General features: G+C 42.7%; 1 protein-coding gene across 4 annotated transcripts in view; it reads left to right on the top strand.

Annotated features, from left to right (window-relative positions):
- WDR59 (WD repeat domain 59) overlaps window positions 1-27218 on the top strand; it is an 87816-nt gene extending 60598 nt beyond the window's left edge. The window contains exons 15-27 of one of the 4 annotated variants that reach the window (XM_053607889.1): window positions 1148-1243; window positions 1407-1563; window positions 2087-2156; window positions 5318-5471; window positions 8969-9025; window positions 14626-14759; window positions 16239-16320; window positions 18673-18785; window positions 20193-20343; window positions 20448-20520; window positions 22138-22264; window positions 22420-22562; window positions 26396-27218. In XM_053607889.1, coding sequence (XP_053463864.1) covers window positions 1148-1243; window positions 1407-1563; window positions 2087-2156; window positions 5318-5471; window positions 8969-9025; window positions 14626-14759; window positions 16239-16320; window positions 18673-18785; window positions 20193-20343; window positions 20448-20520; window positions 22138-22264; window positions 22420-22562; window positions 26396-26631 — 1593 coding nt within the window. In that variant the 3' untranslated portion in view covers window positions 26632-27218. Of the gene's footprint in view, window positions 1-1147; window positions 1330-1406; window positions 1564-2086; window positions 2157-5317; window positions 5472-8968; window positions 9026-14625; window positions 14760-16238; window positions 16321-18672; window positions 18824-20192; window positions 20344-20447; window positions 20521-22137; window positions 22265-22419; window positions 22563-26395 lie in introns of those variants that run through there. The other 3 variants (XM_053607896.1, XM_053607906.1, XM_053607915.1) reach the window with 3 other exon arrangements.
- Window positions 27219-27733: the final 515 nt, after the last annotated feature.

Below are 27733 nucleotides of genomic sequence, written 5' to 3'. Positions count from 1 at the left end.
CTGGGACTACAGGTGCCTGCCACTGCACCCAGCTAATTTCTCTATTTTTGGTAGAGATGGGGTCTCACTCTTGCTTAGGCTGCTCTTGAACTCCTGGCAATCCTACTGCCTTGGCTTGCCAGAATGTTAGGATTGCGAGGGTGAGCCACCCCCTCCCCAGCCAGAAGTCTAATTTAGAAGTCTTTAGAAGTCTAATTCTGTGCTGTTCGGTAGAAATATAATGCAGTCCACATGAAATTTTTCAATTTTCTGTTAGCCACACTAAAAAGAATTAAAAATAGCAGGTGAATTAATTTTTGTAATATTTTTATTTAATCCAGTATATCCAGCATATTATTATGTCAATATTTAATCAATATAAAATTATTGAGGTATTTTATACTTTCTTTGGACTAAGTCTTTGACATTCACTGTGACTTTTACAGCACCTGTCAACTTGGCCTAGCAACATTTGAGGTTCTCAGTGACCCCATGTGGATAATGACAGCACAGGTTCAATTTATATGCCTTTCCTCAGTGTATATGTCAGTTCATGTGTATAGAATGTACCTTAAAAAGTTGGGATTTACACTTGTAAATCTATAGTCTCCAACCCCCAGGCTGTAGATCACTACCAGTCAATGGCCTGTAAGGAACTGGGCTGCACAGCAGGATGTGAGCGGTAGGGGAAGCAAGCAAGCCTTCATCTGTATTTACAGCTGCTCTCCACTGTTCACATCACTGCCTAAGCTCCTCCTCCTGTCAGATGAGCAGCAGCATTGAGTGCTCCAACCCTCCCGTAAACTGCACATGCGAGGGACCTGGGTTCTGCACCCCTTATGAGAACGATCTAATGATCATAATGATCTATCCTAACGATCTCAGGTGAGGATATAAAACACTCGAATCATCCTGAAACCAGTCCCTGGAGGCACAAAAGTTGGAGATTGCCGTTTTAAAAGACAAAAAAAAAAAAAAAAATTATTATTTTCACTGAAGAAAAATCTGTTCCCCACGGTTTGTCACTCAGAACAATTTTCAGTGCAGCCCAGTGGGTGTTACTTCTAAGGTGCTAAGATTTTTCAAGGATTGAGTGGGGTCAGGGCAGAGTAAAGCCAATCAGGAGAAAGGTGTTTCTCTTCTTGACTGTGTTTTGGGCCTTTTCTAGATTCTCAAGGACACCTCCCTGCAAAAGGTGAAACGCAACCAGAGCTGCCTGGAGCCCTGCCTGCGCCAGCTCGTCTCCTGCCTCGAGTCCTTTGTGGTGGGAAGCTTGAAATTGTTGCACCAACTTACGCTCTGGAGTTTGTTTCACTTCTTTCTCCCTAAAATCGTGGGCTCCCTGCTTTGGTAATATCGGGTTCTTATTTTATAATTCAGCCTGCAGACAGGTTGTGGGTTTTAGTCTGTTGATTTTTCAATTCCAGAACCAGGAAGACAGCGCTTCCAGCAACCCATTTGCACTCCCAAACTCCGTCACACCCCCCTTGCCAACGTTTGCGCGGGTGACTCCTGCCTATGGATCCTACCAGGATGCCAACATCCCCTTTCCCAGGACCTCCGGGGCCAGGTTCTGCGGAGCAGGTTGGTCTCTTTGTGGTTCTCTGATTCTGGATTTTGAGAGAGAGCAGCTAAGGATGTTGTATGTTATGTACAAACATCTTCATCAGAAAGCTTTTCTTTGTTTTTACTTTGTGAATCCTCAGACTTCTGTGGTAGCCTTTCAGGGTCTGATGCTGAACTGGTATCTGTGGACTTATCCTAAGAATGCGCGCCAGAATTGTAGCCCTACTTGTTTTCATCTGGATGAGCTAGGCTTTGAGTCCTCACTCAGAGCCCTGACTCTTGGCGGGGAAACGTCCCCCAGCAGGAAAGCAGAGAGTAGCTAGGAAGAATTTACCCCATCCACATGCATCCTCTCTCCTGGATCCTGGAGAAGGACCTTTGTTCCCCATTCAGATCACTGCGGCCATGAGCCTCTGCAACTTAGGAAAATGTGTCTCACCCTCAGGTATTTTGAGACGGAAGGGATTGGCCAGTCCTGCCTGAAGATGTCCCACGTCCAGCCCATGGACGCTCATGTGCACATGTGATGTCTCCTTCTCAGGTTATCTGGTGTATTTCACAAGGCCCATGACGATGCATCGGGCAGTGTCTCCGACAGAGCCTACCCCAAGGTGAGCCCGGGAGATGCAGGAGCGATGTGCACTCCTGGGAAGGACCCCTGCCTTTGTCTTGTGACAGTTTGCTTTAGTTCTTCTGTAAACTCTCATTATTAAGATTTACTCAAAGTTTAGGATGCTACCAACACCTGAGGATACTGGATATGGGATGATCAGCACAGTTGTGAATGAATAGCTGAGCTGACCAGGCAGGGAGAGGCCTGGATGGAGTGCGTGAGCAGACACCGCTGCTCCACCGGGAGGCTGCCAGTCACTTCAGTAACCCAGGCAGATAAGACCTTGGCCCCATGAGAACTGGGTTTAAGCACCAGGGACGCCTGCATTACACCAGATTCCTTACTGGAAATGTTGGACTAGAAAACAATCCCCTCCTTTCAAAAAGGGAAAACAGCGGATATCTGTATATCTGGACTTGGATGAGAGCGGAAAATGTTCTACTCTATTAAAACACTTTTAAACTAATAACTCAATTTTGCTGAAGTAGAAATCACAATACACAAATCTAAAACAGACAGCTAGATTGGCAAGACTCAGGATATAGAGCACTGCCCTCAGTCCTGAAAGGTTCCCATTTCTTTTTCCAGATCTTGACTTCTGTTACCATAGTTTAGTTTTGTCTGTTCTTGAACATCTTTAAAGTACAATCATGCAGCATAAAACTATTTTACTTCTGGCTTTGCTCAACTTACTGAAATTAATCCACATTGCTACATGTTTCAGTAGTTCCATTGTAAGGATGTAGTATAATCACAGTTTGATTACTCATTCTTCTATTGATGGACCCTGGATTATTTCCAGTTTGGGGCTATTATGAGTAATCCCACATGTGCAAGTCTTTTTACGGGCACATGTATTAATTTCCCTATCTGAGGAGTGGAATTCCTGAGTCATGGGATAGGCATTCATTTAATTTAAGGAGAAATTGCCAGGAAGTTTATACGCAGTGATTGTGCTGATTACCCTCTCACCAGCAAGGTCCCAGAGCTCTGGTTGTTCCACATCCCCTCCAGCACTTGGTGTTACTGACCTTTCTGACTTCAGCCATGGTGGTGGGTGTGTAATATGATTGTTTTAATTTGCATTTCCATGTTGATGACCAGTGATGCTTGTGTGTCTTCTTTGGGCGTCTTCTTTTGTGATGTGACTGTTTGAGTATTTTGCTCATTGTTGGACTGCACTGTTGTTTATTTGTGGTAGTTCTCTAATTTGATTGCAAATCCTTTGCTGGATGATTGATTCTCTCCTGATTTGTGGCTTGTCTTTCTCCTTCCGTAATGTTTTTTTTTTTTTTTGTGATTTTTTTGGCCGGGGCTGGATTTGAACCTGCCACCTCCGGCATATGGGACCGGCGCCCTACTCCTTGAGCCACAGGCGCCGCCCTCCGTAATGTTTTTCAGTGAACAGTAGCTTCTAATTTTAGTGATGTCCAGTTTTTGACTTTTTGAATTTATGGTTAATAATTTCTTTGTTGTGCCTAGAAATAGCTTTGCCTACCCTGGGGTCATGAAAATGCCCTTCTGAGTCTTCTTTTAAAAATTTTATAGTTTTAAATTCTTTTTTTTTTTTTTTTTTTGGCCGGGGCTGGGTTGGAACCCGCCACCTCCGGCATATGGGACTGGCACCCTACTCCTTGAGCCACAGGCGCCGCCCAGTTTTAAATTCTTTATTTAAAGACTGTGATCCATTTCAAATTAATTTTTGGATATAAGGTGAGTTAGCAAAATTTATTTTATTTAAGTAGAGAGAAATAGTTGTTCTAGCGTCATTTATGCAAAGATTTCCTTTCTTTATTGCATTTTATTGATCAATGAGAATCAATTGACCAGACATTTGTAGTCTGTGGGCTCTCCCTTCTAGATTCTATTTTTCCTTGGATCTTTTTGTCTCTCCTATGTCAGTTCTACTTTAAATCTTACACTGTACGTTCTCTGACTTTATTGTTCTTGTTTCATTTTGGATTGACTATTCTAGTTCTTTTGCATTTTCATAAAATTCTAAAATCAGTTTATTGATTTCAACAACAACAAAAAAAGTGCCTGCTCATATTCTGATGAAATTGTGTTAACTTTGTAGATCAATTTAGAGAAAATTCACATCTTAACAATATGGAACCTTCCAATCCACTAGCATATACTTTTCTTCATTATTGTGTGTCATCTTTAATTTTTATCAACAACATTCTTTTGTGCATATTTTCATGCACATTTTAAAATCAAATTTGCTCCTTTGTTTTGTATTAAATGCTCCCATAAATGAAATTTTAAAAATATTTGTTTTCTGGGCGCCACCTGTGGCTCAAAGGAGTAGGGCACCGGCCCCATATACCGGAGGTGGTGGGTTCAAACCCGGCTCCAGCCAAAAACTGCAAAATAAATAAAAAAATAAATATTTGTTTTCTAAATGTATGTTTCTAATATATATAAACATAGTAGTTGTTTCTTTTTTTTTTTTTTGGAGACAGAGTCTTATTCTGTCACCCTGGGTAGGTTCTGTGGTGTCATATCATAGCAACCTCAAATTCTTGGGCTCAAGAGATCCCCTTGTCTCAGTTTTTTGTATTTTTAGTAGAAAATTTTAATTAAAAAAATTTTTTTTCTTTTTTTGAGACAGAGTCTCACTCTGTTGCCATGGGTAGAGTGCTATGGCATCATTGTACCTCCCAGCAATCTCAGACTCCTGGGTTCAAGTGATCTTCTTGTCTCAACCTCTAAGTAGGTGAGACTACAGGTGCCCTCGACAATACTTGGCTATTTTTAGTAGAGATGGGGTCTCACTCTTGCTCAGGCTGATCTTGAACTCCTAAGCTCAAGCAATCCATCCGCCTCAGCCTCCCAGAGAGGTAGGATTACAGGCGCGAGCCACAGCCTTATATAATAGATTTTTGTAAGTTGACCTTTTATCTAAATTCACTTATTCTAGTAGTGTATAGATTCCCTTGAATTTTTTGTTTATACATTCATAGGTACCTTCTATGTTTAGGCAGATGGAACATTTTTCAGTTTTAAAAGTTTTCCTTTGTTCTTTTTTTTTTTTCTTTGAGTTTTCATCTTTTCCCCATCGTGTCTAAGTCTTGGTGTCATCGAGTGCTAAGAACAGCACTACTTGGAAATGTGAAGACCACAGCCAGTGTGAGTAATTCTCATTTTCGACCACAGGTCTCTCTCAGCCTTGTCTGCTTATCATACTGGCTTGATTGCACCAATGAAGATCCGCACAGAGGCCCCTGGGAACCTCCGTTTATACAGCGGGAGCCCCACTCGCAGTGAGAAAGAACAGGTCTCCATCAGCTCCTTCTACTACAAGGAGAGGGTAAGTGCCAGAGCCGTTGCCTTTGATTCTTACCCCTTCTGGAGTACTGTTGTTTCCCTGCCTGCCACATGGAACAGCTACATTAGTAATCCTCCCATAAGATTTCACGTTCATAATTAGTTTGTTCAAGAAAGACCATTATTTTGTTCCTTTCAGTTGGTTTTAACTGTTATAAAATGTGTATGTGGGAGGGGGGTAAGTTCTTACAATCCATGTGCTTCCTCCCCATTTAACCCTGTCCTTATCGTTCCCCTTCACTAAGTTGATTCTCCTTATTTCAGGTAGAATACTTTAGCTTCAGGTCTTCATTGGTATTCTGATGTTTGTCAACAAATTGAGGGATGCCTCTGAGGGATTGGGATCTTAATATATTTGGAACTGCATAGTTGTGAAAGGTCTTAAAGTTAATGTCTAAAATTTTCCCCTAAGATTCCATTTAACTACCCGCCCCCCTTTTTTTTAATTGAGGATTCATTGAAAGTATAAAGAACCAGTACACTGATTGCATTTGTTAGGAAAGTCCCTCTTATAATTGTGTCCTGCCCCTAAGAGGTATGTCACACACCGTGACCCCCATTAAATATACATTTGAATGGACCAGTTTATACAAAAATCACCCGAACTTGTCCTGATGTTCCTAGGCTTTTAAGGAATTCATTGTCCCATAAGCAGTTATCATTAAGCTGTCAGGAACCTTTGGTAGCAATAGTGTGGAGAATGTTGGCAGAGTGTAGGAATGATTCTGAGAACAATTTCCGTGTTGTCAGATTGAACCTCTATTCGCCAAGCTGATGTTTTAAACAAAGTTACCACTGAGCTACTGCATACACTCAGTCCTTAGGAATTCTTTATTGTTGGCCATCACCAAAAATAATGGATTATCCTTAAGTAAAATTTGTTTTTAAAAAAATTAAATTGTTTTATAATAAAGTACCAATTTCTAGGAAGTATTAGAAGTGTCTGCCCTTCTTGGTTCGCACTGATAATGCAGCATCTCTGACTGTATTCTCAGGGTTGTATGTGACTTAAATGAGTGGCAGCAACTGATATTTAAGACTGGACTAGTCTTGGGTGAGAGCATTTAGTTGAGTAGGGGAAAATGGCCAGTTTTCTGTAGTTCCCTTCCTCACGTTGCTGATGGAATTTTGCCACCCTTGGGTATCATAAACCTCCTAGGAATACCTGCTAGACTGTATCACACCCAGGTCTTTTACATTCAAAATGGTCAGTTCTTTTTTTCTTTTTCCGTAGGCTCATAGGTAACTGAATATACGATTTGATAAACTGGTTGGAACTAAGGCATTTTGTTGTCATAAAAACCAAACAGACTTATGTTTGGCTTTAGTTTCAGGGCCAGGTCAAGGAGACATTTTAGTCAAAGAGGCAATTCTGAATTCCCCTGTGATTCATGTCATATGCTACCAGTCTTGACTTCGTAGTCATGTGTAAAGCCCATTTCTAACAAAAATAACTCCAGTTCCTAAGAAGGCACCTTTCCTCATGCAAAAGCATGTTCATGTTTTAAATGATCTGGCCTCTTTTACTAAGTACACTGCAGTTATAAAGAGGGGCCAAAGGCACATGGATAAGATGAGATCTGCTGAGGAGCAGAGGAAGGATTGTGCGAGTTCAGGGTGAGGGCTTCCCAGTATGCTTCTCCAGAGAACATGGGCTGCTCGAGTCCCCTATTATGGTGTAGTAAGTGATATTTACATTCTATTTCAAATAGTGATCAAATAAAATGGGGGCACGTTTATTATAATTTCATATGATATCTTTGTATGCATGTGTTGCACATTCTGAAAAGTTCAAAAATCATAAGCGTATAGTTCAGTGAATTAACAATCACACAGTCAAGACATAGAGAACATTATAAGAACCCTAGAAACCTTGGAGGGGAGACATGTTTTAAAGGATGACATATAGGTTAGGTTAAATCACATGAAATTGCTAATATTTGATCATTTTTAACTTAAGAAAAGTTTGATGTGGATCAATCTAATAGGTTAAGAAGGTAAAAAATGGTGAATTTCTCCTTGAAGCTTGCTCATGTTCATCCATTTACATGGGGCAAAGGGGGGCATCGAAGAAATGGAATAGGCCATGCACTTAGGTCCACCATGTCTTCCTCACAGAGGTCAGTACTCTTTGTGGAGTATTTTCTAATCCTCAGATGTCTAGTGTCACATGTCAAATGACAACACTTTTATTATCTGTGTTATGGAAATGATTACAGTTTACTAAATTTCTCTATGTTTAAGTTTTTGTTTTCAGCCCCAATTTTTCTCCCACATGTTTAGATTCCCTTTAAAATCTTTACCCCTGAGAGCTTTGGGTGGGTAAGAGTAAAGGAATGGAATATTACTGCATTAAGGCATAGCAATAAAGGATTTCTAGGGCATGTTTGAGATTATAAAAAATCTTTATAGAGCCATTTGGAGATTATTGTTCATTTCTCTTGTTGCTGTTGTGTGTTTTTAACCTGCCTTACTCAAGTCATATGATTATATTCACCCAAAGGTTCTCTAAATGAATTCTAAGATTTGCTCTTAAAAATTTTTAAATGTGAGAGACCTAAAAAAATATCAGATTTCATAGAAGCAAAAGGAAATGTTAACATTCGTTTGGCAAGTGGACCAACTATCAACAGCTGATGAAATACTATTCATTAAAAAGAAAAAAGGAAAGAAATATTATTCATTTCCAGGATAAATTAGGAGGCCCAGAACTTATAAATATTAGATATGGCCTTACAAACATTTTTTTAATTTTGCAACCTCTTACCCTTGCTTTAGTTGGTGTCCCTAAGATAGCTCTGATGTAAATAATTGGGGAAGCTTTTAACAGAATGCTTTCTGATCTCCATAAACAGATGGAGACTTTTAGCACATTCGGATTGTTAGCCACGGTGCCTGCAAGAGGGTGCCCCCTCGGGCTGAGCTGCCCACCTATCCTTTTTCTCCAGGGCCCTCACTTCCCCTGGAATCTCTCTGAAGATTCCTAGTGTCAAGACTCCCAATTCACTCATCATCCCCAGCCATATACCAGGAAAGATTTAGTATTAAGCCTGTTGAAGAGTATCTTCTTTCTTAGGAGTGACAATGTACTTACCATACAGGAGAAGAGAGTCTTTAGCCCATTTTTCCAGTCACACTATGATCTTAGTCCTTGTTAGAGTTCCTCAAATCTTGATTATAGTCCCTTTGCCAGAGCTGTGTTGATGTCAGGCCCCTTACACCTTGAAAAATGTAACTAAAGAATAATGAAATGGAAGCTTTGTTGGGAGTGTGGTGGGTCGGGAGGGAGGTGAGGGAATCCCAGTACTGCTGTGCTTAGGTTCAGATTTTTCAATCATTCTAGTCCCCATTTTACAGTATATTATTGTACCTTTTAATCCATCAGTTGTGTGGGAAGCATTCATTTTACTCTATTTTTTTCCTTTTAATTTTCTTGGTGTTTTTCTTCCCTCTTCCTGGGTGTAACGTTTTCACGCACAGATGTCTCCTCGCTCTGCCCGGCGACGTTGGTCCATACAAGCAATTAACGACTTCCCGGTACTGTGTGCTGTGCAAATACTCTCCTTGACTAATCCTGTCTCTACCCAAAGGCCCAAGAATAAAATGCCACCTGCCTGGCTTTGAGGAACCTGAAATGACAGGCTGGCTGGTTTTCGGGACCAGCAATAATAAATTTCTTGCTTGGGGGAGTTCAGGCACCAAGGACAGCCTTCTTGTTCAATCAGGGAGTTGCAAATGGGTTAATATTATTAAGGATCGTTAATCACCTTTTTTGCAAATGAAACTTTATACTGGGTTTCTTGATCATATGCCGTTTGCTCACCTGATTTCACTTGGAGCATTTGTATAATTTCTTAGAGCTTTCAAAAGCCTCCTTTGGCATGGGGGGAGCAGAGGAAGATATAAGAGGCTTCTGCCATTTGCCTCTGTTTTTATAGCCTTGGTCTAGTTCAGAGAGGGAGGTGCCCACCTGCTTCATTGGCATGACACATATGCTGGTTTATACCCTTTGGAATTTTCTGGAACAAATTTTTTCCTTACCTTTCGTTTTTTGCATTGACAATAAGACCTCTGCTGTGGACATCCTCTCTGTTCTTTCTTCCTTACTCACTCCTGTTGGCCATTTCCCCCTCTTCTGTCTTCCTCTCCCATCCCCTTCATGTTTTAGTAATGCCAAGATGACCTCAAGCTGTGCAAGTCATCCTTGAGTCTTTGTATATAAAGAATATTTAGGGGAATAGTCCTACAGCCTGTTCATATAAAAACCGCTTGAAATCAGGCGCCCTGATGAGCACCTACCACTGCTGCCAACAACTTGTAGGTGAAGCCACTGGCGTGGTCACCTTTCCTTAAAAAGCCTGTCCTAGCCGACCCGACTGCTGAATTTCCACTCATTGTCATGAAGTCCCTGCTCCCGCTGCTATTTAAACAAGAACTCATTTGACTCACTGCCCACTCTGCTGATTGTGCATTGCTGACGGGGTTGCTGCGAAGCAGTTGGTGGCTTATTCTTGGGCTGTTTTTACATTCAACCCATATATTGGCATTGGTGTTGCCTCCGATTGTAGCAGTAATACTGGTGGTACAGTCGCAAGCTGGCTGTTGGTTGTCATTTCAGTGCTATTTACACCAGTGCTTCCCTCCTACCCCACCCCTCCCCTACTCCTTTCTTCCCTGTCCTCTTTGCATAACTCCATGAACCCTTCTTGGTATGTTCAGAGGGGCATCCTGGTGCTCATCACGTATTAATCTGTCTGTCTTGCTTTGCCTCTCTTCCCTTAATCCCTTCTCATGAAATCTGTGGGGACGGGACATTTTCTGTTTGTGGAGCATTGAAAAGACTTAGGAAACATGCAGAGTCCTCTGCTTCCTGGAGGTATCAGTTTTACTGCACAGAAAATTATCTCCATTTAAGCCCATCAGAGTGGGACTGGAGCAATGCAGGATGCTGAGGGCCTTTTAGACCATAGTGCCCTTCCCTCACTCAGAAAGATTAACCACATTTTAACTTGATGTGTCATTGTTCTCTGGAACCAAAGAATCCCCAAAGAAATCTGTGTGTGATCACCTGATTGTTCTACAGTCGAGATAGATTCTTGAAATTGCCAGCAAGATAGTAAGTGGAAAAATAAGTCTTAGGAGAGGTGTAGCTGGAATGTGAACCCTTTAATTGCCAAAGCGCTGGAGGAAACACCCTGGAAAATTGTCCGTTTACTTGTTAGGTAGTAGCAAGGACCTGCAGCTCTAACTAGGATCTGATTTGAGATTTAGCTTGTCTTCATTTAGGCAGCTTTGTTAATTTGGAATCCCTAGAATAGCCACAAGGCAGGGTTACTAAGGGACTTTTATACCCCGAAGGGGAGGTAGGTCTTGTTTAAAAACAATTGACCAGTGGTTAGGGTGCCGGCCACATGGACTGGGGCTGGTGGGTTCAAACCTGGCCAGGGCCTGCTAAATAACAATAACAAAAAAACAGCTGGGCATTGTGGCAGGCGCCTGTAGTCCCAGCTACTTGGGAGGCTGAGGCAAGAGAATCGCTTAAGCCCAGGAGTTGGAGGTTGCTGTGAGCTGCAGTGGCACGGCACTCTACCAAGGACGACATAGTGAGACTCTGTCTCAAAAAATAAAAATATGATGTAACTACATCAGACTGTATAAAAAAACAACACATTGTATCCCACAATGCATAAATGTATTCATGATCTATGTGTACAAGACTTAATAAAAAAAAATCACTTTCAAAAAGAAAGAAAAAAATTAAAAAATGAAAATAAAAATAAATTAAAACAATTGACCAGCAAATTAAAAAACAAATACTGAAACTATTTTGTGGCCCTTTAAAATTTTTTGATAATATTTTGTAGTTATTCTTTGCTGGATTAAAAAAACTAATATTGCTATCTCATAATTGCTTTCACAGTTTGATTCCTGGTGGCAGCTATAATTAGGTTGATCCCGCGTTAGGGAACCGTATTCTGGTGTAGGCTGAAAGGCAGCCGAGTGAGGTTGTGTAAAGCACTGCCTAGAGATCCACTGTTACAGATCAAATAGAATCACGTAGAAGTCTGGTGTCTCCAGAAGTCCCAGGAAAGACAGACTGTGATTTCTATAATTCAGTGAAGGGTGGCTGCAGAAAGTTGTCAAAGACCCCCTCTCCTTACATCTTTGTCAAGTATTTATTGACAGCTTACACTGGTTTGTTTCTACTGCGTTCCGTAACCCAAAGCTGCCAACCAGGGAAGAGTCCTACGATATCTCTTTGGACTCTGAGTTTCCTGCTGTCTAAATGTGCCTGATCTAACAAATGCAGAAAGGAGATTAAGCCATCTGAGGCATAGACTGTCAACTCAGACCTGAAATACAGCATCTTGGCCTAAATGTGGCCCCAGACACTCAGCCTAGCAGAACATCACCACAGGGCTCAGCAGAAAAGTGACTGAAGCAGTGAGCAGTTGTAGGAGGTGTTGGGCGGGTGTCACTACAATCAGACGGGGAGCTTTTCACATGCAGAGATGGGTTCATTAAAAAAGGGACCCAACTATTGACATATTATTAATAGGCACCTTAGTCGAGATTTAATTTTTTTTTCTTTTTAGTCTTAAATCAAACCCTGAAAATCAAATTAAGAATGAGTTTAGCAGCCTGGCAGGCCTGTCTCAGCTCTTAGGACTATGACCTTGAGTCAGCCTCATCCTCACTTGTAAAATGGGGACAATATCCCCGTGTCCTAGAGCTATGGTGAGGCTCATGCTAGCGCAGAGCAAGCAGGAGCTAATATTGACAATCCCAAGTCAAACATTTGTACACTTGAACTTGTGTCATTGGTCAATTTTCAGAAGAGCTTGTCTCCTTGCAAATGAGCCACTTTTGGCATGTGGAACTTAATGTAATTAATGATGTGTTTTTATTAGGTTTGCTTTAGAAGTCAGGATGTTGTGGTTATTTTTATTTTCAGTGCTGTAAGCTAGTAGACCTCATCCTTCACAGGCCACATCCTTCACAGGCTTCCGTTTATTTTTGCTGGTAGTTAAACTGAGCTATAATGAGTGTTCAATTGCCTGAGTGCTTCTCATTTCTCTTTGTAATAAGGAGCCAGAGTGACTGCCTGACGCAGTATTCAGAAGCCTTCCTGCTGACCTGGAAGACCGTTATCGGTGGATCATATTCATTCCATGTGGCATCATTTTAGTGTAGATTTTTTTTCAAATCCAGTACCCTAAGTCTCATTTAAGATAACCAATTACATGGGACCTGTGGAGGTGTCTTTTCCTGGGATTTTTAAACTATTAGAAACCTGATTAAAAATCACAGTGAAACGAGTCTGTGTGCCTTGTACCTTCCCCATTCTGGTTAAGCCTTTTGTGCTGTTCACTGTCGCTACAGGGTAGATACAGGTGACATCGCCCTCCCTAAACTGGCTATGTCATAGTATTCAGTGCAAGTGTCATTACACCCATCTTGGTCAGTGAACTGCCTGGCTCCAGCCCATTCTGACAGGTCGTTTGCTCTTTGACATATTCTCCCCTTATTTGTACCATGTCAGGATGCTTGTGGCTAAAAGGATAGTATTTTTGTGAGTTAGTACATAATTCTTTAGGAAAGAACTAGGGCAAGTAGATAATGGAAGGTCTATCCTGCAATAATGGATTAAGCATCCCCTTTTTTTGCAGAATAATGACTTGGGCATTGATAAGTAGTAAATGGTAATTGAATTACTTCTAAAGAAGTAGTTGACAGTGTAGCATACGTACTTACCAATGATGATAAACAATTCATAGATACTTCCACTAAACTTGGTTTACCTGCCCTGAACTAAGTCCAGGTGTCCTGGATTTAGTAGGTTGCAAGATACACAATAACCCTGCTATTATGTTGCATGGGGCAACTTTGGGATTAGATCAGTGGTCAGGAATGCCTGGCTGGACCAAGACTGATTCATGGGAGAGTGACTGTACAAAAATCACTTACAAAAAATGACACTATTTGTGAGTAATCTAAATAACAATCTAAATTTCCTCAGAGTTTATATACATTCATAATGATTACATATTTTGAGATTGCACTTTTCAGCTTACACAATTTGTACCCATGCCTTTTCATTGTATGCTTACTAAACTTGTGAGATTGGCACGACAGAGCTTATGATTAGCCACAAGTTATCAGTGAGCAAGGAAAGAATGACGTGTGTGAGACTACACTCACCACAAGGAAGTGACTTCCGGGGCTCAGGTTTGACCCACTACATGTGGCAGCAGACCAGGAAGCCTTGGCTTTCTGACTCCACCTTTCAGGTCCCTTCCACTAGCTCCCTTTGCCTTGTTTGTTAGTAAACGTGTTACTCCTTTCCTTAGTTAAATCTCTTTGAAGACCTGTTTAATAAAGTAAAATAGAATATTGCTCCACTGACGAGCTGTCATTTTGAAAATACTAGGTGGGGCTGTGCTCTGATAATTTGTTTTCCAGGACACCTCTCATTTCACCTATGCAGGCTGCTCACACACAGCCACTTCTAGGTGAGACTCTGGGGAAACGGGACACTTGGTCATTACCTTCTGTGTCCACACACAAGTCCCTTGATTCAAATACTTTTGACATTCGTAAATGATCCCTTTTAGAAAAAATTCAAGTCTACTAGAAAAGCTGCTAAGTTTCTCTGTCTTCCTGTTATAGATTAAGGTTTGCAGAGCCCACACTGCTGGGTCTGAATTACATTTACAACAAATCCTGTTGAAACTGAGAAGAAAAATCTTTGATTAGTTTCAGGCAAGAACTTTGAATCTACTAATGAACTCAATCTAAAAATTGTTCTTCTCCCACAATTTTGGGGTCTTTACTAACTTATTTATCTGCCATCCTAAACATTAATTCATTAATCCTGGCTTCCTGGTATCTATTTCGAGCACCTGAAGAATAGAGCCCTGTAGTAGGTGCTTATTTTCCTGTTAGGATTTTGAATCAAGAGCTCAATGCCCTTTGTTATCCTTTTATTTCCTACAGATGCTGATTCCCATAATTGTGGGCATGATGTAATTTAGGGTCTCTGCAAATTACCAATGACCCAAATCTGATGTGCTCTGCAGCTTTAGGTCTCCACTTGCCATAAGTCCCCATTAGTTATAACTTGTCTTCTCCCCCAGAAATCACGGCGGTGGAAAAGTAAGCGTGAGGGGTCGGATTCTGGTAATCGGCAGATCAAGGCGGCTGGGAAGGTCATCATCCAGGACATCACGTGCCTCCTTCCTGTTCACAAATCCCTGGGAGAACTGTACATGTAAGTATGACTTGATGTAAGAGCCTGTAGCCCCACCTATTGGGGAGGCTGAGGCAGAAGGATCTTTTGAGCCCAGGAGTCTAATCTGAGCAACATAGGGAGACTCCATCTCTTAAAAAGAAAGAAGTGTTTTGTTTTGTTTTTTTATTAATATTAAATCATAGCTGTGTACATTAATGCGATCATGGGGCACCATACACTGGTTTTATAAGCAGTTTGACACATTTTCATCACACTGGTTAACATGGCCTTCCTGGCATTTTCTTAGTTATTGTGTTAAAACAATTATATTCTACATTTACTGAGTTTCACATGTACCAAGAAAAAAATGTTTTTAAAGTATGCTGTTTTAATGCTAAAAATGCTAAATTAACATTTAGCCACAATTAACAAATGTTTTTTTCTTTTTTAAGTGTTAGAATTCAAAAAGCAGTTTTAGGAGAAGCCCAGCAAATTAGCTTTCTATTCCTAGTAATACATTACTACAAACAGAAAAGCTTCAACTAGCTGTCATTTATTATCTCACAATCTCTGTGGGTCAAGAATCTGGGCATGGCTCTGCTGGGTCCTTGCTCAGGGTCTCACCAGGCTGAAGTCATGGTGTTGGCCAGGCGGCGGTCCCGTCCAGTGCTCAGGGCTCTCCTCCAAGCCCATTCAGGTTGTTGGCAAAATTCAGTCCCTTGTGGCCGCAGAACTCTTCTGTGAATTTCATCTTCCTAGAGGCCAGCAAGAGTGGCTCATACCCACTTCACCTTCTTTCTCAGCCATCACCTGATTAGGTCAGGCCCACTCAGGACAGCCTTCCCTTTGATGAAACCAGAGTCCACTACTTAATAATAAAACATAATCATGGAAAAGTGACATCCCGTTGATGTTCACCAGTGTTGTCCACGTTCAAAGGGAGGGTGTTATATCAGGGACACCTGGTAGGGGGCAGGAAGCTTGGGACCATCTTAGAACTTCACACCTAGTATGAAAAACAGATAAGAGCAGAGCTGTTTGGAGTCGAAGGGAAGTAAGCGTTGAGTGACCATCATGCAGAGGCTGGCCTGCAGTTCTATGCTTCTTCCTCAACTTGAACTCATAATAGAAAGTATTTCTTTTGTCCTATATGTGTTCCTACTGTTTAGGAACCACAGTCTTGCACATATTTAAGTCCATTTTTATTCAACCATCAAACCCTGGGAACTCCACAGACAAGCTGGCCTCCAAATTGGTATTTGCATATGGGCTCCTCTCCCCACATCAAAGAGGTGAGTAGTGTCACCTTCCCCAGGCCGGAACCCCCAGCTGTGTTAACATCAGCTCCAGTTAAACTTTTCTTCCAGGTCAGGTAGGAAGGGAATTACAAGGCCAACCCAGAATAAAACATTTTGACTGACAACTGAAAAGGCTATTCCCGGTCTGTGTGTTAAGCCAGGAGTCATTGATTTAAGAAGTTAGACTAGAAACTTTTTTATTCTTTTTAAAAAATTTCAGATTGAACGTGAATGATATTCAGGAAACATGTCAGAAGAATGCCACTTCTGCCTTGCTTGTGGGAAGAAAGGATCTGGTCCAGGTATTGTATATCCCTTTTAGTGGAGATCGGGATTCTTCTATAAGAGCAAGTTGTTTTCACTTTGTAATTATGGGTTAGCAGCCTTTTCAAGGTGTGCCTCCTGTTGTGTAACTCCTTTGCTATTTTCTTTTTTTTGTGGTTTTTGGCCGGGGCTAGGTTTGAACCTGCCACCTCTGGCATATGAGACCAGCGCCCTACTCCTTGAGCCACAGGTGCCGCCCCCTTTGCTATTTTCTTTGCCAACCCATAGGGCTAGAGCAGCTTTCCAAAACCCCTGGATGTGTTTTTCTTACTAGTGCTTAGTTGGGAAGGTCTAAAGCATTTACTGAGGGCTGCACGGTGGCTCACACTTGCAACCCTAGCACTCTGGGAGACCAAGGCAAAAGGATTGCTTGAGCTCAGGAGTTCAAGACCAACTTGAACAAGAGCGAGACCCTATCTCTACTAAAAATAGAAAAAAATAGCTGGATGTTGTGGCAGCTGCTCGTAGTCCCACCTACTTGAGAGGCTAAAAAAGGAGGATCTCTTAAGCCCAGGAGTCTGAGGTTGCTGTGTGCTGTGACATCACAGGACTCAACCCCAGGGTGACAAGAGTAAGACTCTGTCTCAAATAGATAGATAAATAAATTAGTAATAAAATATAAAGCATTTACTGAGTATTTTTATTAGTCTCCTTTCTATTCGGTAACATGGTGATTGTCACATACCTAAATGTGAGCGTCTATATCTTTGCCATTTGCACCCTCCATTTTTTTTTAACTTTGCAAAATGCTTCATTTCATAAAAGGTTTATTTAGCAAAATATTCCTTTATAGGTGTTCATTTAAAAAATGTGATTTAATATTATAAAAATTTAAATTTCCTTCATCTTTGTAGGAACACAGCAGTGTATTAAAGCAAACTATTTCTGTATTGTTTTGATTAACAGCTTTATTGAGATACAGTCCGCATACCATGGAATTTACCCCTGAAATGTACCATTCAGTGGTTTTTACTCCATTCAAAGTTGTGTGACCGTGACCACAAACAGTTTTAGAACATTTTCACCATCCCCAAAAGAAACCCTAAAACCCCAATTGTCACCTCTTAATCTCTTCTTCCTCCCAGCCCTGGGCAATCACTGATCTATGTTCTTTCTCAATTGTACCCTTATTCTTCAGCACGAGGATTAGACTGAGCAATGGAAACTGCCAGCTGTTGTTCTGTCAGCTCAGTTTGCTCCCTTATCACCCTCTAAATGAATCAAAGCTAAGGCCTGTTCTTGGTTTTTATCAGATTAAAAAAATCCCTAACATTTCCATTTGTCTTCTGTCAAAAAGACAGAAGACAAACTGTCATGTCTCTGCCAAAAACCTTTTGGGAGAAGTTCAGTGATGGATTTCATCTGTTCTGTTTCTGTTAAGGACCCAGCTACCTAGGTTCTGGGGATGCTAAGAAGGCAACAGGAGGCAGTAGAAAGTTCAGGGCGCAACTGAGGGCAGAGGCCTAGGCGTGGTTTGACTTCCTAGCACAGGGACACCAGGCGGATTATTTTGGAGTGTTTCAGCCTCTGTGTGTTTGGAAGCTGAGAACCTTAAGAATAATTACTTCATAGGGTTGGTGAGAAGTTGGGCAAATGCAATACTAAGGTCAATCTAAGGTTCATTTTTCTGGAAAAAAATATTCTTTGGGGGAAAATTAGGCTCGGTGCCTGTGGCTCAAGCGGCTAAGGCACCGGCCACATACACCTGAGCTGGCAGGTTCAAATCCTGTTTTGTTTTTTTACTTCAAAATAAGATATGTGCAGTGTGCATAGGAATTTGTTCATAGTTTTTTTTTAAACTATAGTCCGGCCCTCCAGTGGTCTGAGGGACAGTGAACTTGGCCCCCTGTTTAAAAAGTTTGAGGACCCCTGCTTCAGAGAGTCCTAAATCTTTTATAATGAAGGCAGCAAAGTATTTTACTATTTGGGTAAAGAAAGATCTTAAACATAATATAGAATGCTTTTTTATTTCTCCCTGCCAAGCCAACTCACTAATGAAGCAGCAGAAAATGTGATGTGAGTCAGTGGTTCAACAGAAGACCTTTTCAAATGAGCATGCTGTGTCATTTCGCCAAAGTTTACTTAATGAAAGTTTTTAAGGCCAGTGTTTCTCAAACTTTATATAGTGTATGTACACAGTCCCCTAAGGATCTTGTTAAACTTTAAATTCTGACTCACTGGGTCTGAGTGGGGCCTAAAATTCTGCATTTCACTAAGTTTCCGGCTTTTGCCGCCCTCAGAGTGGCAAGGCGTGAACGTGAAGTTGTGTCTGAGGTTTCTGTTCCCAGGCTCATCAGTTTGAGTTTGTATTTTCTCCCTGCTCTGTCTAGGTCTGGTCCCTGGCTACGGTAGCTACAGATCTTTGCCTTGGTCCAAAGTCTGATCCAGATCTGGAAACACCCTGGGCTCGGCATCCATTTGGTCGACAGCTGCTGGAGTCCCTGTAGGTTTTGGGAGCTAAAAGCGAGGAAATGAGTGATGGTAATTTTAGGTCTGTAAACAAAGAGTTCAGAGGCCTGAAGAATGAGAAGAAGTAGGATCTATCCTTTTAGTGCTGAAATAATTTCTGTGTGAAACTAACTTCTTATTCAGAAGGAACTGTACAATATTTGTCTTTTACAACAAGGATTTGAGACCCCTAAGACTTGTGTGTCCTTTGGAGATTGAAGCTTTAGTCCAGAAATCATATCAGTCTGAACCCAGGAGTTTGAGCTCTTAAAATGCCAAATTTCTTCTTGGGGGTTGTAGGGTCTTACCCCTGAGGACAGATTAGAGAAGTGACTATTGACGTTCATGTTTGCCAGAGGCCGTGATGCTCCCACCGTGTTAGGCGATTCGTAAAAATATTGACTTGATGTCGATTTATTACATTGCAATATGATAAGTGGGAATTACACTCTACAAAATAACTTAACACCAAGCTAAAAATAACTTAACACCAAGCTAAATCACTTGAATCTCCATAACATGGCCGCCCAGGGCTGGTCTTGGCCAAGAAACTGTACTTTTTTAGATTGTGGTTTGCTCTAGTCGCGCCTTGAGGCTAGTCCTGGAACATGGGCTCAAGCTCCCCTTGCCTCCTCGTTAATGCTGAGATGATAAAGCTTGTTTTATCTACTTTAAGCAAGGCTCAAATAAGTGAGTGTGAAAATACAAACACTACACTGTAAGTGGTGGGAAGGTGTGAGTACTTATTCTAGCACAAAGGCAGAGTCCCTCCGGTGCCAGTACTCACATTCTCACGTGATGGTCCTAAAAGAACAAAGATAATAGGAATGCCTGAAACGTAAAAATGTTCATTGTTCTCATTTAATAGCTTGTGTTTGTGATTCCATCCCCAGTGTCTGTTACCTATGATGGTAACAGGGTTCTCTCAGCTCCTTCATGTAGCTTTAAGTTATACGAATGATGTATATAGGAGCCCCCAAAAAGCAGTGTGACTTTTCCTTGGGGAAATGGAGAGAACATGTATTGCCTCACTCAGGTTATTAGGTTAGCTCTGTTTAGTTCTTGGAGAAGCCATGTCTGGATGCTAATCAGAAGCTTTCAGGTGATTTATCTAGAGCATTTATAATGTTATAAATTATAAATGCAATATATAACATTTAATTTTATATATATATATATAAATACTAATCATATAACAATTTATATTGTTTGATGTCTTATAATCTAAAAGAAATCTAGCCAAATTCAAAGTCGGTCAAGCCACTTTGGATCTGTAGAAAACCCTAATCCGGGAGGGGGTGTTGAGAAGCCTCCCATCCTATGGCAGGAACCCGCCGTGACTGGTAGTTGTCCGTCCTTGACCCCTCCTCGTGACTTTCTCTCCTCTCGCCTTTCCCTTCAGGTTGGCTCATTATTGCCGGCTCCGGGATGTTCAGACACTGGCCATGCTCTGCAGTGTGTTTGAAGCCCAGTCTCGGCCCCAGGGAATACCGAACCCCTTTGGGCCTTTTCCTAACCGTTCCTCTAATCTTGTGGTGTCCCACAGTCGATACGTAAGTTTATAGTTTTCTGGCTCATGTCTGATTTTGCCTCACTGTGACCTTCGTGTGGAGCAGCATTCTGATGCCAGTCCTGTTTGTTCTTGTCCCGCCTGCAGCCCAGCTTTACCTCCTCTGGCTCCTGCTCCAGCATGTCAGACCCGGGGCCCAACACTGGTGGCTGGAACATAGGTGGGTTGGTGTGGAAATGACTTAGCCCACGCTGGACTTTTAGTGCTGCAGACGCTGTGTGCAAGTGGTTAATACCACTTGGTATTAACCAAGTGGTCATCTTTCTTTGATGCTTATTCTCCATATTTTTTCTTGTTTCTCACTTCTCTTCAAATTTAGTGTGCTAGGGACACTGTTGCCAGGAGGCCTGGCATTGCACGTCCGGCAGCCTGTTTCATGTGGGTCTTTGTGCCTCACTAGGTTAATTTCCTTTTGTAACCCTGAGAAGCTGGCAGTGAGACTTCACACCCCAGAAACCTAATACTTGTCCTTCCTTCTTCACACACCCTCCCCTGATCCATTGATCCCACCTCGGACTATTATCTGTTAACATTCCAGAATGTTCTTTTCCACTCTTTACATGAGAGTAGGCATTCTATGTATACAATTTTATGTTTATTTAATTAAATTAATTAATTTATTTATTTTTGAGGCACAGTCCCAAGCTACAACCCTGGGTTGAGTGCTGTGGCGTCACAGCTCACAGCGACCTCTAACTCTTGGGCTTAAGCGATTCTCTTGCCTCAGCCTCCCAAATAGCTAGGACTACAGGCGCCTGCCACAATGCCCAGCTATTTTGTTGTTGTTGTTGCATTTGTCATTGTTGTTTTAGCTGTCCTGGGCTGAGTTCAAACTCTCCAGCCTCAGTGTATGTGGCTGATGCCCTGCCCACTGACCTACAGGCACCGCCTTATGTTTCATTTTATCATGAGCATTTTTTCCTATCATTTGAAAAGTCTTTCTAGCCGGGCTCAGTGGTTCACACCTATAATCCCAGCACTGTGGTAGGATGAGGAGGGAGAATTGCTTGAGCTCAGGAGTTTGAGACTTGCCTGAGCAAATGTGAGACCCCAACTCATAAAAAAAAAAAAAAAATGGGCGTTGCCTGTGGCTCAGTGAGTGGGGCGCCAGCCCCATATGCCGAGGGTGGTGGGTTCAAACCCAGCCCTGGCCAAACTGCAACAAAAAAAATAGCCGGGCGTTGTGGTGGGTGCCTGTAGTCCCAGCTGCTCGGGAGGCTGAGGCAAGAGAATTGCGTAAGCCCAAGAGTTAGAGGTTGCTGTGAGCCGTGTGACGCCACGGCACTCTACCCGAGGGCAGTACAGTGAGACTCTGTCTCTACAAAAAAAAAAAAACAACCCAGCCTGGCACCCTGGTGAGCACCTGTAATCCCGGCGGCTTCCGGAGGCTGAGGCAGTGGGATGCCCGCAGCCCGAGTCTGAGGTTGCAGTGAGCTATGACGCCATTGCACTCTGCTCAGGGCATAGGGTGGGACTCTGTCTCAACAACAACAACAAAAGTTTTTCTAAATAATGACTGGATAGCATTCTATTATGTCTCCGTGCCTTGATTTGCTTTAGCATTGTATGTGTACTTAATTACCACGTTCTCTGGTAATGACAGATAACTTGACAAAAAGCTAAGGGCTCTCCTTTTAGTTCTATTTCTCAGAATCTTCAGCTTAGCTTGCTCTTCCTCCAGGGAATCAGTTGATACACACCATATTGTGAGAGTTCTCAGATTATTTTCCATACCGTCTCTGATTGCCTTCTTCCCTTCCCATTTGATTTTCTTCAGCGGGAAGAGAGGCAGAGCATATATCGTCCCCTTGGGGAGAATCTTCACCAGAGGAACTCCGCTTTGGCAGTCTGACCTACAGTGACCCTCGGGAGCGAGAACGTGACCAACATGATAGAAATAAAAGGTAACGGCCTTCCCAGGCACATGCCACAGTTCCAGAACTCTACAGATTCTCCAACATCAGGACTCTTGCCTTAGGAAGGGTACATTAAGTGCTGTTTGTTATCTATCTTGTTTTTTCTTAAAGTAACTGACAGGAAATCTTCTGAATTCATCCAGGCTTTTGGACCCTGCCAATACCCAGCAATTCGACGACTTTAAGAAATGCTATGGGGAAATTCTCTATCGCTGGGGTCTGAGGGAGAAACGAGCTGAAGTGTTGAAGTTTGTCTCCTGTCCTCCTGATCCTCACAAAGGGATCGGTGAATATGACTTTCCTTCTTTTCCCGTCACAGTCCGAAAGGTCCTGTACTTTAGTTTGTCCACAGCATCAGATTTGGAATGAAGTTGTAGCTCCTCAGTTAGAAGCAGAAATTTCCAAAGCATTTGGAGTCAGTTCCAAGCTTTTGAAAACTCTTGTATTTCATAAGATCCAATTCCTGTTGTGGCAGAAGTGGTTTTATATACAGTACTCAGGATGGATTAGAAGTAGGGATGTTTATTCATGTATGCCACTTATGTAATCCAGCTCCTCTTACACACAGTGCTGCACACTCCTTCCCCTGGTGGGAGCTAGCAGCTGAGTAGGGAAGAAAACTTAAATACTGCATGTTGAGGTAAATATTAATGGGCAAACAAAAACTATGGTGGGGCAGGGAGAAAAGGAAGGAAGAACCTTAGAAGACATGTGAGGTGTGTTGGGAAGGCCTCTTTGAGGAGCTGAGGTCTGAACGATGAAAAGGTGCTGTCCTCCATGCCGAGGGGGGGGGCAGCCTCCGGGGAGATGGCTTGTCTGGTGAACTAGTGAAGAAAGGCTGGTGTGGGTAGAGTGCCAGTGTGAGTGGAATGCTGGGAGTGAGAAGGGTGCTATCAAATTAGAGTGTAGGATAACTAGGGCATAGCAGGCAGTCCTTGTCAGTAGTGGTCAAGGATTTGGATCATATTCCAAGTCCAAAGGCCGTTAATAAGGAAATGACATGCTCTGGTTTGTTTTAAGAGGATCACTTGAGCTATCACCTGAGAAAAGGCTGGAAAGAGGGCAAAGCAAAAGTAGGAAGCCTCCTTGGAGAATGTTACAGTAGTCAAGAGATTGACGGCCTGGTCTGAGGGTGGTATGGATGGAGCTGAAAAGAAATAGATGGATTAAAAAGATATTTTAGAGGTAGTCTAACTAAGACTTGGATGTGGGGTTAGGAAGCGAGACAAAGCTTGGGTGATTTCCAGCTTGAGCATCTGGGCCAGTGGCAGTGCCAGCCTCTAAGATGGGAAAGACTGGAAAGCAGTTGTGAGCTTCATTTGGGGAAAGACGTGTGAGATGTGGGACTGGAGAAGACGTGCAGGCAGTCGGATGTGAGTTGGATGCTCAGAGGAAAGATGGGGCTAGAGCTGGGAGTTGGGGAGTCTGCATGGAGATGGTGTATTGACTGGGGGCTGGGGCTGGGAAGGAGTGTAGCAAGAGGCCACTTGAGCTGGGCCTTCAGAGAAACCAGAACTCAGAGCCTGGGACCTAAAGGACGAGCCAGAAATAAGAGACTTCAAATGAGACTCCAGTGAGTTGAGGAAAAGCAAGACCAAAGTGAAAGAAACTGTGCAAAGAGATATTTTTTAAAGGATGAAATGGAAGACTGCCAAAGATAGTAGACAGAATGTACACGGATTCCCCCAAACCCCACCAGAGCTTTTCTGAAAAGGCCTAACTGGATTAGGAGAAGTAATGTTGGCAATAAAATTTGGGATCTGGGAAGCAGATAGTAGTAGCTGATTTTACTTAATAAAGCCAAGCCCTGGCTCGGCGCCCATAGCTCAGTTGTTAGGGTGCCAGCCATATACACCAAGGCTGGAGGGTTCGAACCTGCCAGGGCCTGGTAAAACAACAATGATAACTGCAACAAATGAGAGATCTGGGCATTGTGGTGGGTGCCTGTACTCCCAGCTACTTGGGAGGCTGAGGCAAGAGGATCACTTGAACCCAAGAGTTTGGGTTTGCTATGAGCTATGGTGCCATAGCACTCTACCCAGGGCGACATAGTGAGACTCTGTCTCAAAAAAAAATCAATTTGTTGACAGGTATGCCAGTCTGTATATGAGACACGAGTATCCTTCTATTGATCTTGAAAGGCAATTACTGAATAAAAATTGCTATTAATAACCTTGTACTGGTCTACATTTACCTAGAGAAATTGAATTTCCCTTTTTGATTTCTCTTATTGTAAGTTCAATAAATAGAAGAGCTCTTACAATAAAGCTAAACTAATTAAGAGTATGGCATGTACCAAGCATTCCCAATTATTTCTAGCACCCCTCCCTCTGTAGTGAAGGAACAGATCTGTAGTTTTGACTACTGGTCATCTGGAAAGTTCTGTAGGTAGCTAAGATACAGAGGCATTGATTATGATTCTGAATACAGGAAGAGGCCATTTAAAAAAGACTAGCTATAAGTGTGAAAAACGGGCCAAAATAATAAAGAAGTTACATAAAACAATAATATATCGTGGTTCAGAAGACAGCATTCAGAGAAGCACAGCAAAAATTTAGAACCCTAGACTTTTCAGAAATAAACTTTTGTTTAATGTGATTCATGACAAAAACACCCAACTCTAAAGTGAAATCATTTTGGTGTTACAAGAAATCTATCTTATTCAGATACAGATAACCTTCACATTTTCTTCTTTACTTATCAGTTTTCTTTTGAATTTTTTCTTCTTTACAGTTTATAGCTTTTTTTAGTTTAAAAATCTTAAATTACACACACACACACACACACATATATATATACACACACAGTAAAACCTCTCTAAGTTGACCACCCAAAGGACTATAACAAAGTGGTCAACACACGGAGGTAGTGAACATAAGGAACTGCGTCTACCACACTGATATGTATGCATGGTCCATGTCCAGTCTGTGAAAATTAGGTCAGCTGAAAGAGGTGGTCAGTATAGAGAGGTGGTCAACTATGGAAGTTCTACTGCATTTGCAAAAAAAAAAGTGACTGTAAGGTTGGTCCACATAATTCAGGTTGGTCAAAGGACAAAGTGCAGCCAGAAAGTGGCAGGGGGACCACAGAGGTATAGGCAGGGGGTTAGAAATGGGATTGGAGGACACTAGGAATTGTGCTAAGGGTTGGGGTAGAGGGAAGATTGAGAACTAAGGACAGAAGTCTTTGGTGAAAGAAAGCATGCCTCTAAAATGTCAGGAGAAGACAGCCAAGAAAAGGGGCAAAGGCTGGTGAGGCCAGATGGTATTAGCCCCAGAGGAAAGGTGTGGTCTGGAGGCAGTCAGGGGGCACAGTTCCACCCTTCTTGCCCCTGGGGTCATAGGACTTCAGGAAGAAACAGCCAGAGGCCAACAGAGGCAGCTGGAATTTCGTTAGCGTCAGGTTGGGGATATTCTGAGCAGAAGAACATGTGCAAGGTCTGCATTTGGGGTGGCCCAGTCGGGGAGGGGGAGGGAAAGCAGAGGAGGCAGTGGCAATACAGGTGCCTGGCCCTGGGGTGGTGACAAAACAGACTGGGTTCTGTGATGGTGGAACTTGCCCTGTGCTCGCTTCCAGGAGGTAGGGAGCCAGTCCTCACACGGGAAAGAGTGGTACAGTTGTGTCCTGACCTGGCCACCTCACGCTGCATGGCCAGTTGGCAGGCAGGTAGTAGAGAGGGCTGGCGGCAGACTTGGGGTACCGCCTACCCACTCTCAGCTGAAGTGTTTTCTGAGCCATTCAGTCCTTTCAGCTGATGCATCTTAAACGCCTGTACATGCCAGGTCCCTGGCAGCCGTGGGGGTGGAAGAGCATCAGTGCAGCCACCGCATGTTGGGTGGCACTGGGTGTCCACCAGGGCCTCTGAGAGCCAAGCACCTGCCACTCCCTTTGCCCACTCTCGCCACTGCAGTGACAGCACTACCCGTTATCAGACTTGTCCAGATTGCAGAAGAAGGAGTTCTGTGTTTTAAAAAAAGAGAAAATGAAAGACATTGTTCTAACAGATTCCAGATAGGGTCCTAAGAGATTCACACCTTTCTTTTCTGACAATGCCCAGTTTCCCTTTTCAGAACTAAACTTGAGATACCTCTTGTTTTGTCCGTCTCCACCTCTTTCCAGAGTTTGGCGTGTACTGCAGCCACTGCCGGAGTGAGGTCCGTGGCACGCAGTGTGCCATCTGCAAAGGCTTCACATTCCAGTGTGCCATCTGCCACGTGGCCGTGCGGGGATCATCCAATTTCTGCCTGACCTGCGGGCACGGTGGCCACACCAGTCACATGATGGAGTGGTTTCGGACCCAGGAGGTGTGTCCCACGGGATGTGGGTGCCACTGCCTGCTCGAAAGCACTTTCTGAACCTACAGACTGTGGGAGTTGTCAGAAATCCCAGAGGACCCCGATGGTGACAAGCTCTCTGCTGTGATCAAGGTGCTAGAACTTGGGTGTATCCCTAGTGGGACAGAGGTGTGTTCCCCTCAAAGCCTGCACAGCATCAGCCTTCCTCAAGCCTTTGCTTCCTCATGGCTGGCTGGCTGGCGTGGACACATCGTAGGAAGATGAGCCCACAGATGTGCAGCCACATGTCACGTGTCGTCTGTGTCAGCTGAGCTACCACAGTGGAAGCTTTCCTGGAGAGAAACACCTTTAAGGAGTGTTAGCCTTAACCCATAAAGGGTGCTCTCCTGATGCCAATGCACACACCTGAGTCAGATGCAAAAGACTCCATCTGAGCCCCGGGATTGTGGATATTTAATTGACAAGTGGGACTTTGACGCCATGGCTTTAGAGCTTGGTACTTACTGAGCTGATGGACAGTGGCCTTCTAAGATATGACACTTTCATTGTAAATATGTGATGTACGTCAAGATTCTTAAAATGTATTTTTGTTTGTTATTTCTCCTCCAGCTGCTGTTCCTGGGCCAATAAAATTCTAGTCATTGTTTTAAAAAGAGAGTGTTGAATGTTTTAATGAATCATTTTTTTACCCTATCTTTAACTGAAGTTAGCTATTTAAATGGGACCAAAGTCAGTGCTCTGATTTTTAAAGGACACGAAGTTAGACTCTCATCATCTGATCTGAGAAAGTAGAATTTGCCATCTATGGGTTTTCCCAGCTCCAAGACTCTCATTATTTCTTCTAGCAAAAGGAAGACATTGCTTTGCAGCCTTGCTGTAGAAGTCACCCCCCTGCCTCTGTGCACATCGCTGGGTCCCAGGTGAGTACCTCCAACTCTGCCCTCGTGCTCCCTCGCAGGCTTTGGCTGTGTGTATCTGTGTTCTGATCAGTTGTAGCTCATAGGTCTACCAATCTTAAAGAAAATTTCAACTCTTCACATTTTGTATGTGTCAGGGAAGAGATTTCTGTTGAAATATCTATTTGAATTTTTAAAATTTTACAATCCAAGTTGACTAACTTCAGAAACATATGTCCCTAATGTGGGCGTGTTTTGTACCACTG

This window comes from Nycticebus coucang, chromosome 2 (genome assembly GCF_027406575.1).
Source record: "Nycticebus coucang isolate mNycCou1 chromosome 2, mNycCou1.pri, whole genome shotgun sequence".
Lineage (NCBI taxonomy): Eukaryota > Metazoa > Chordata > Mammalia > Primates > Lorisidae > Nycticebus > Nycticebus coucang.
This window is presented reverse-complemented; position numbering and strand designations above follow the sequence as displayed.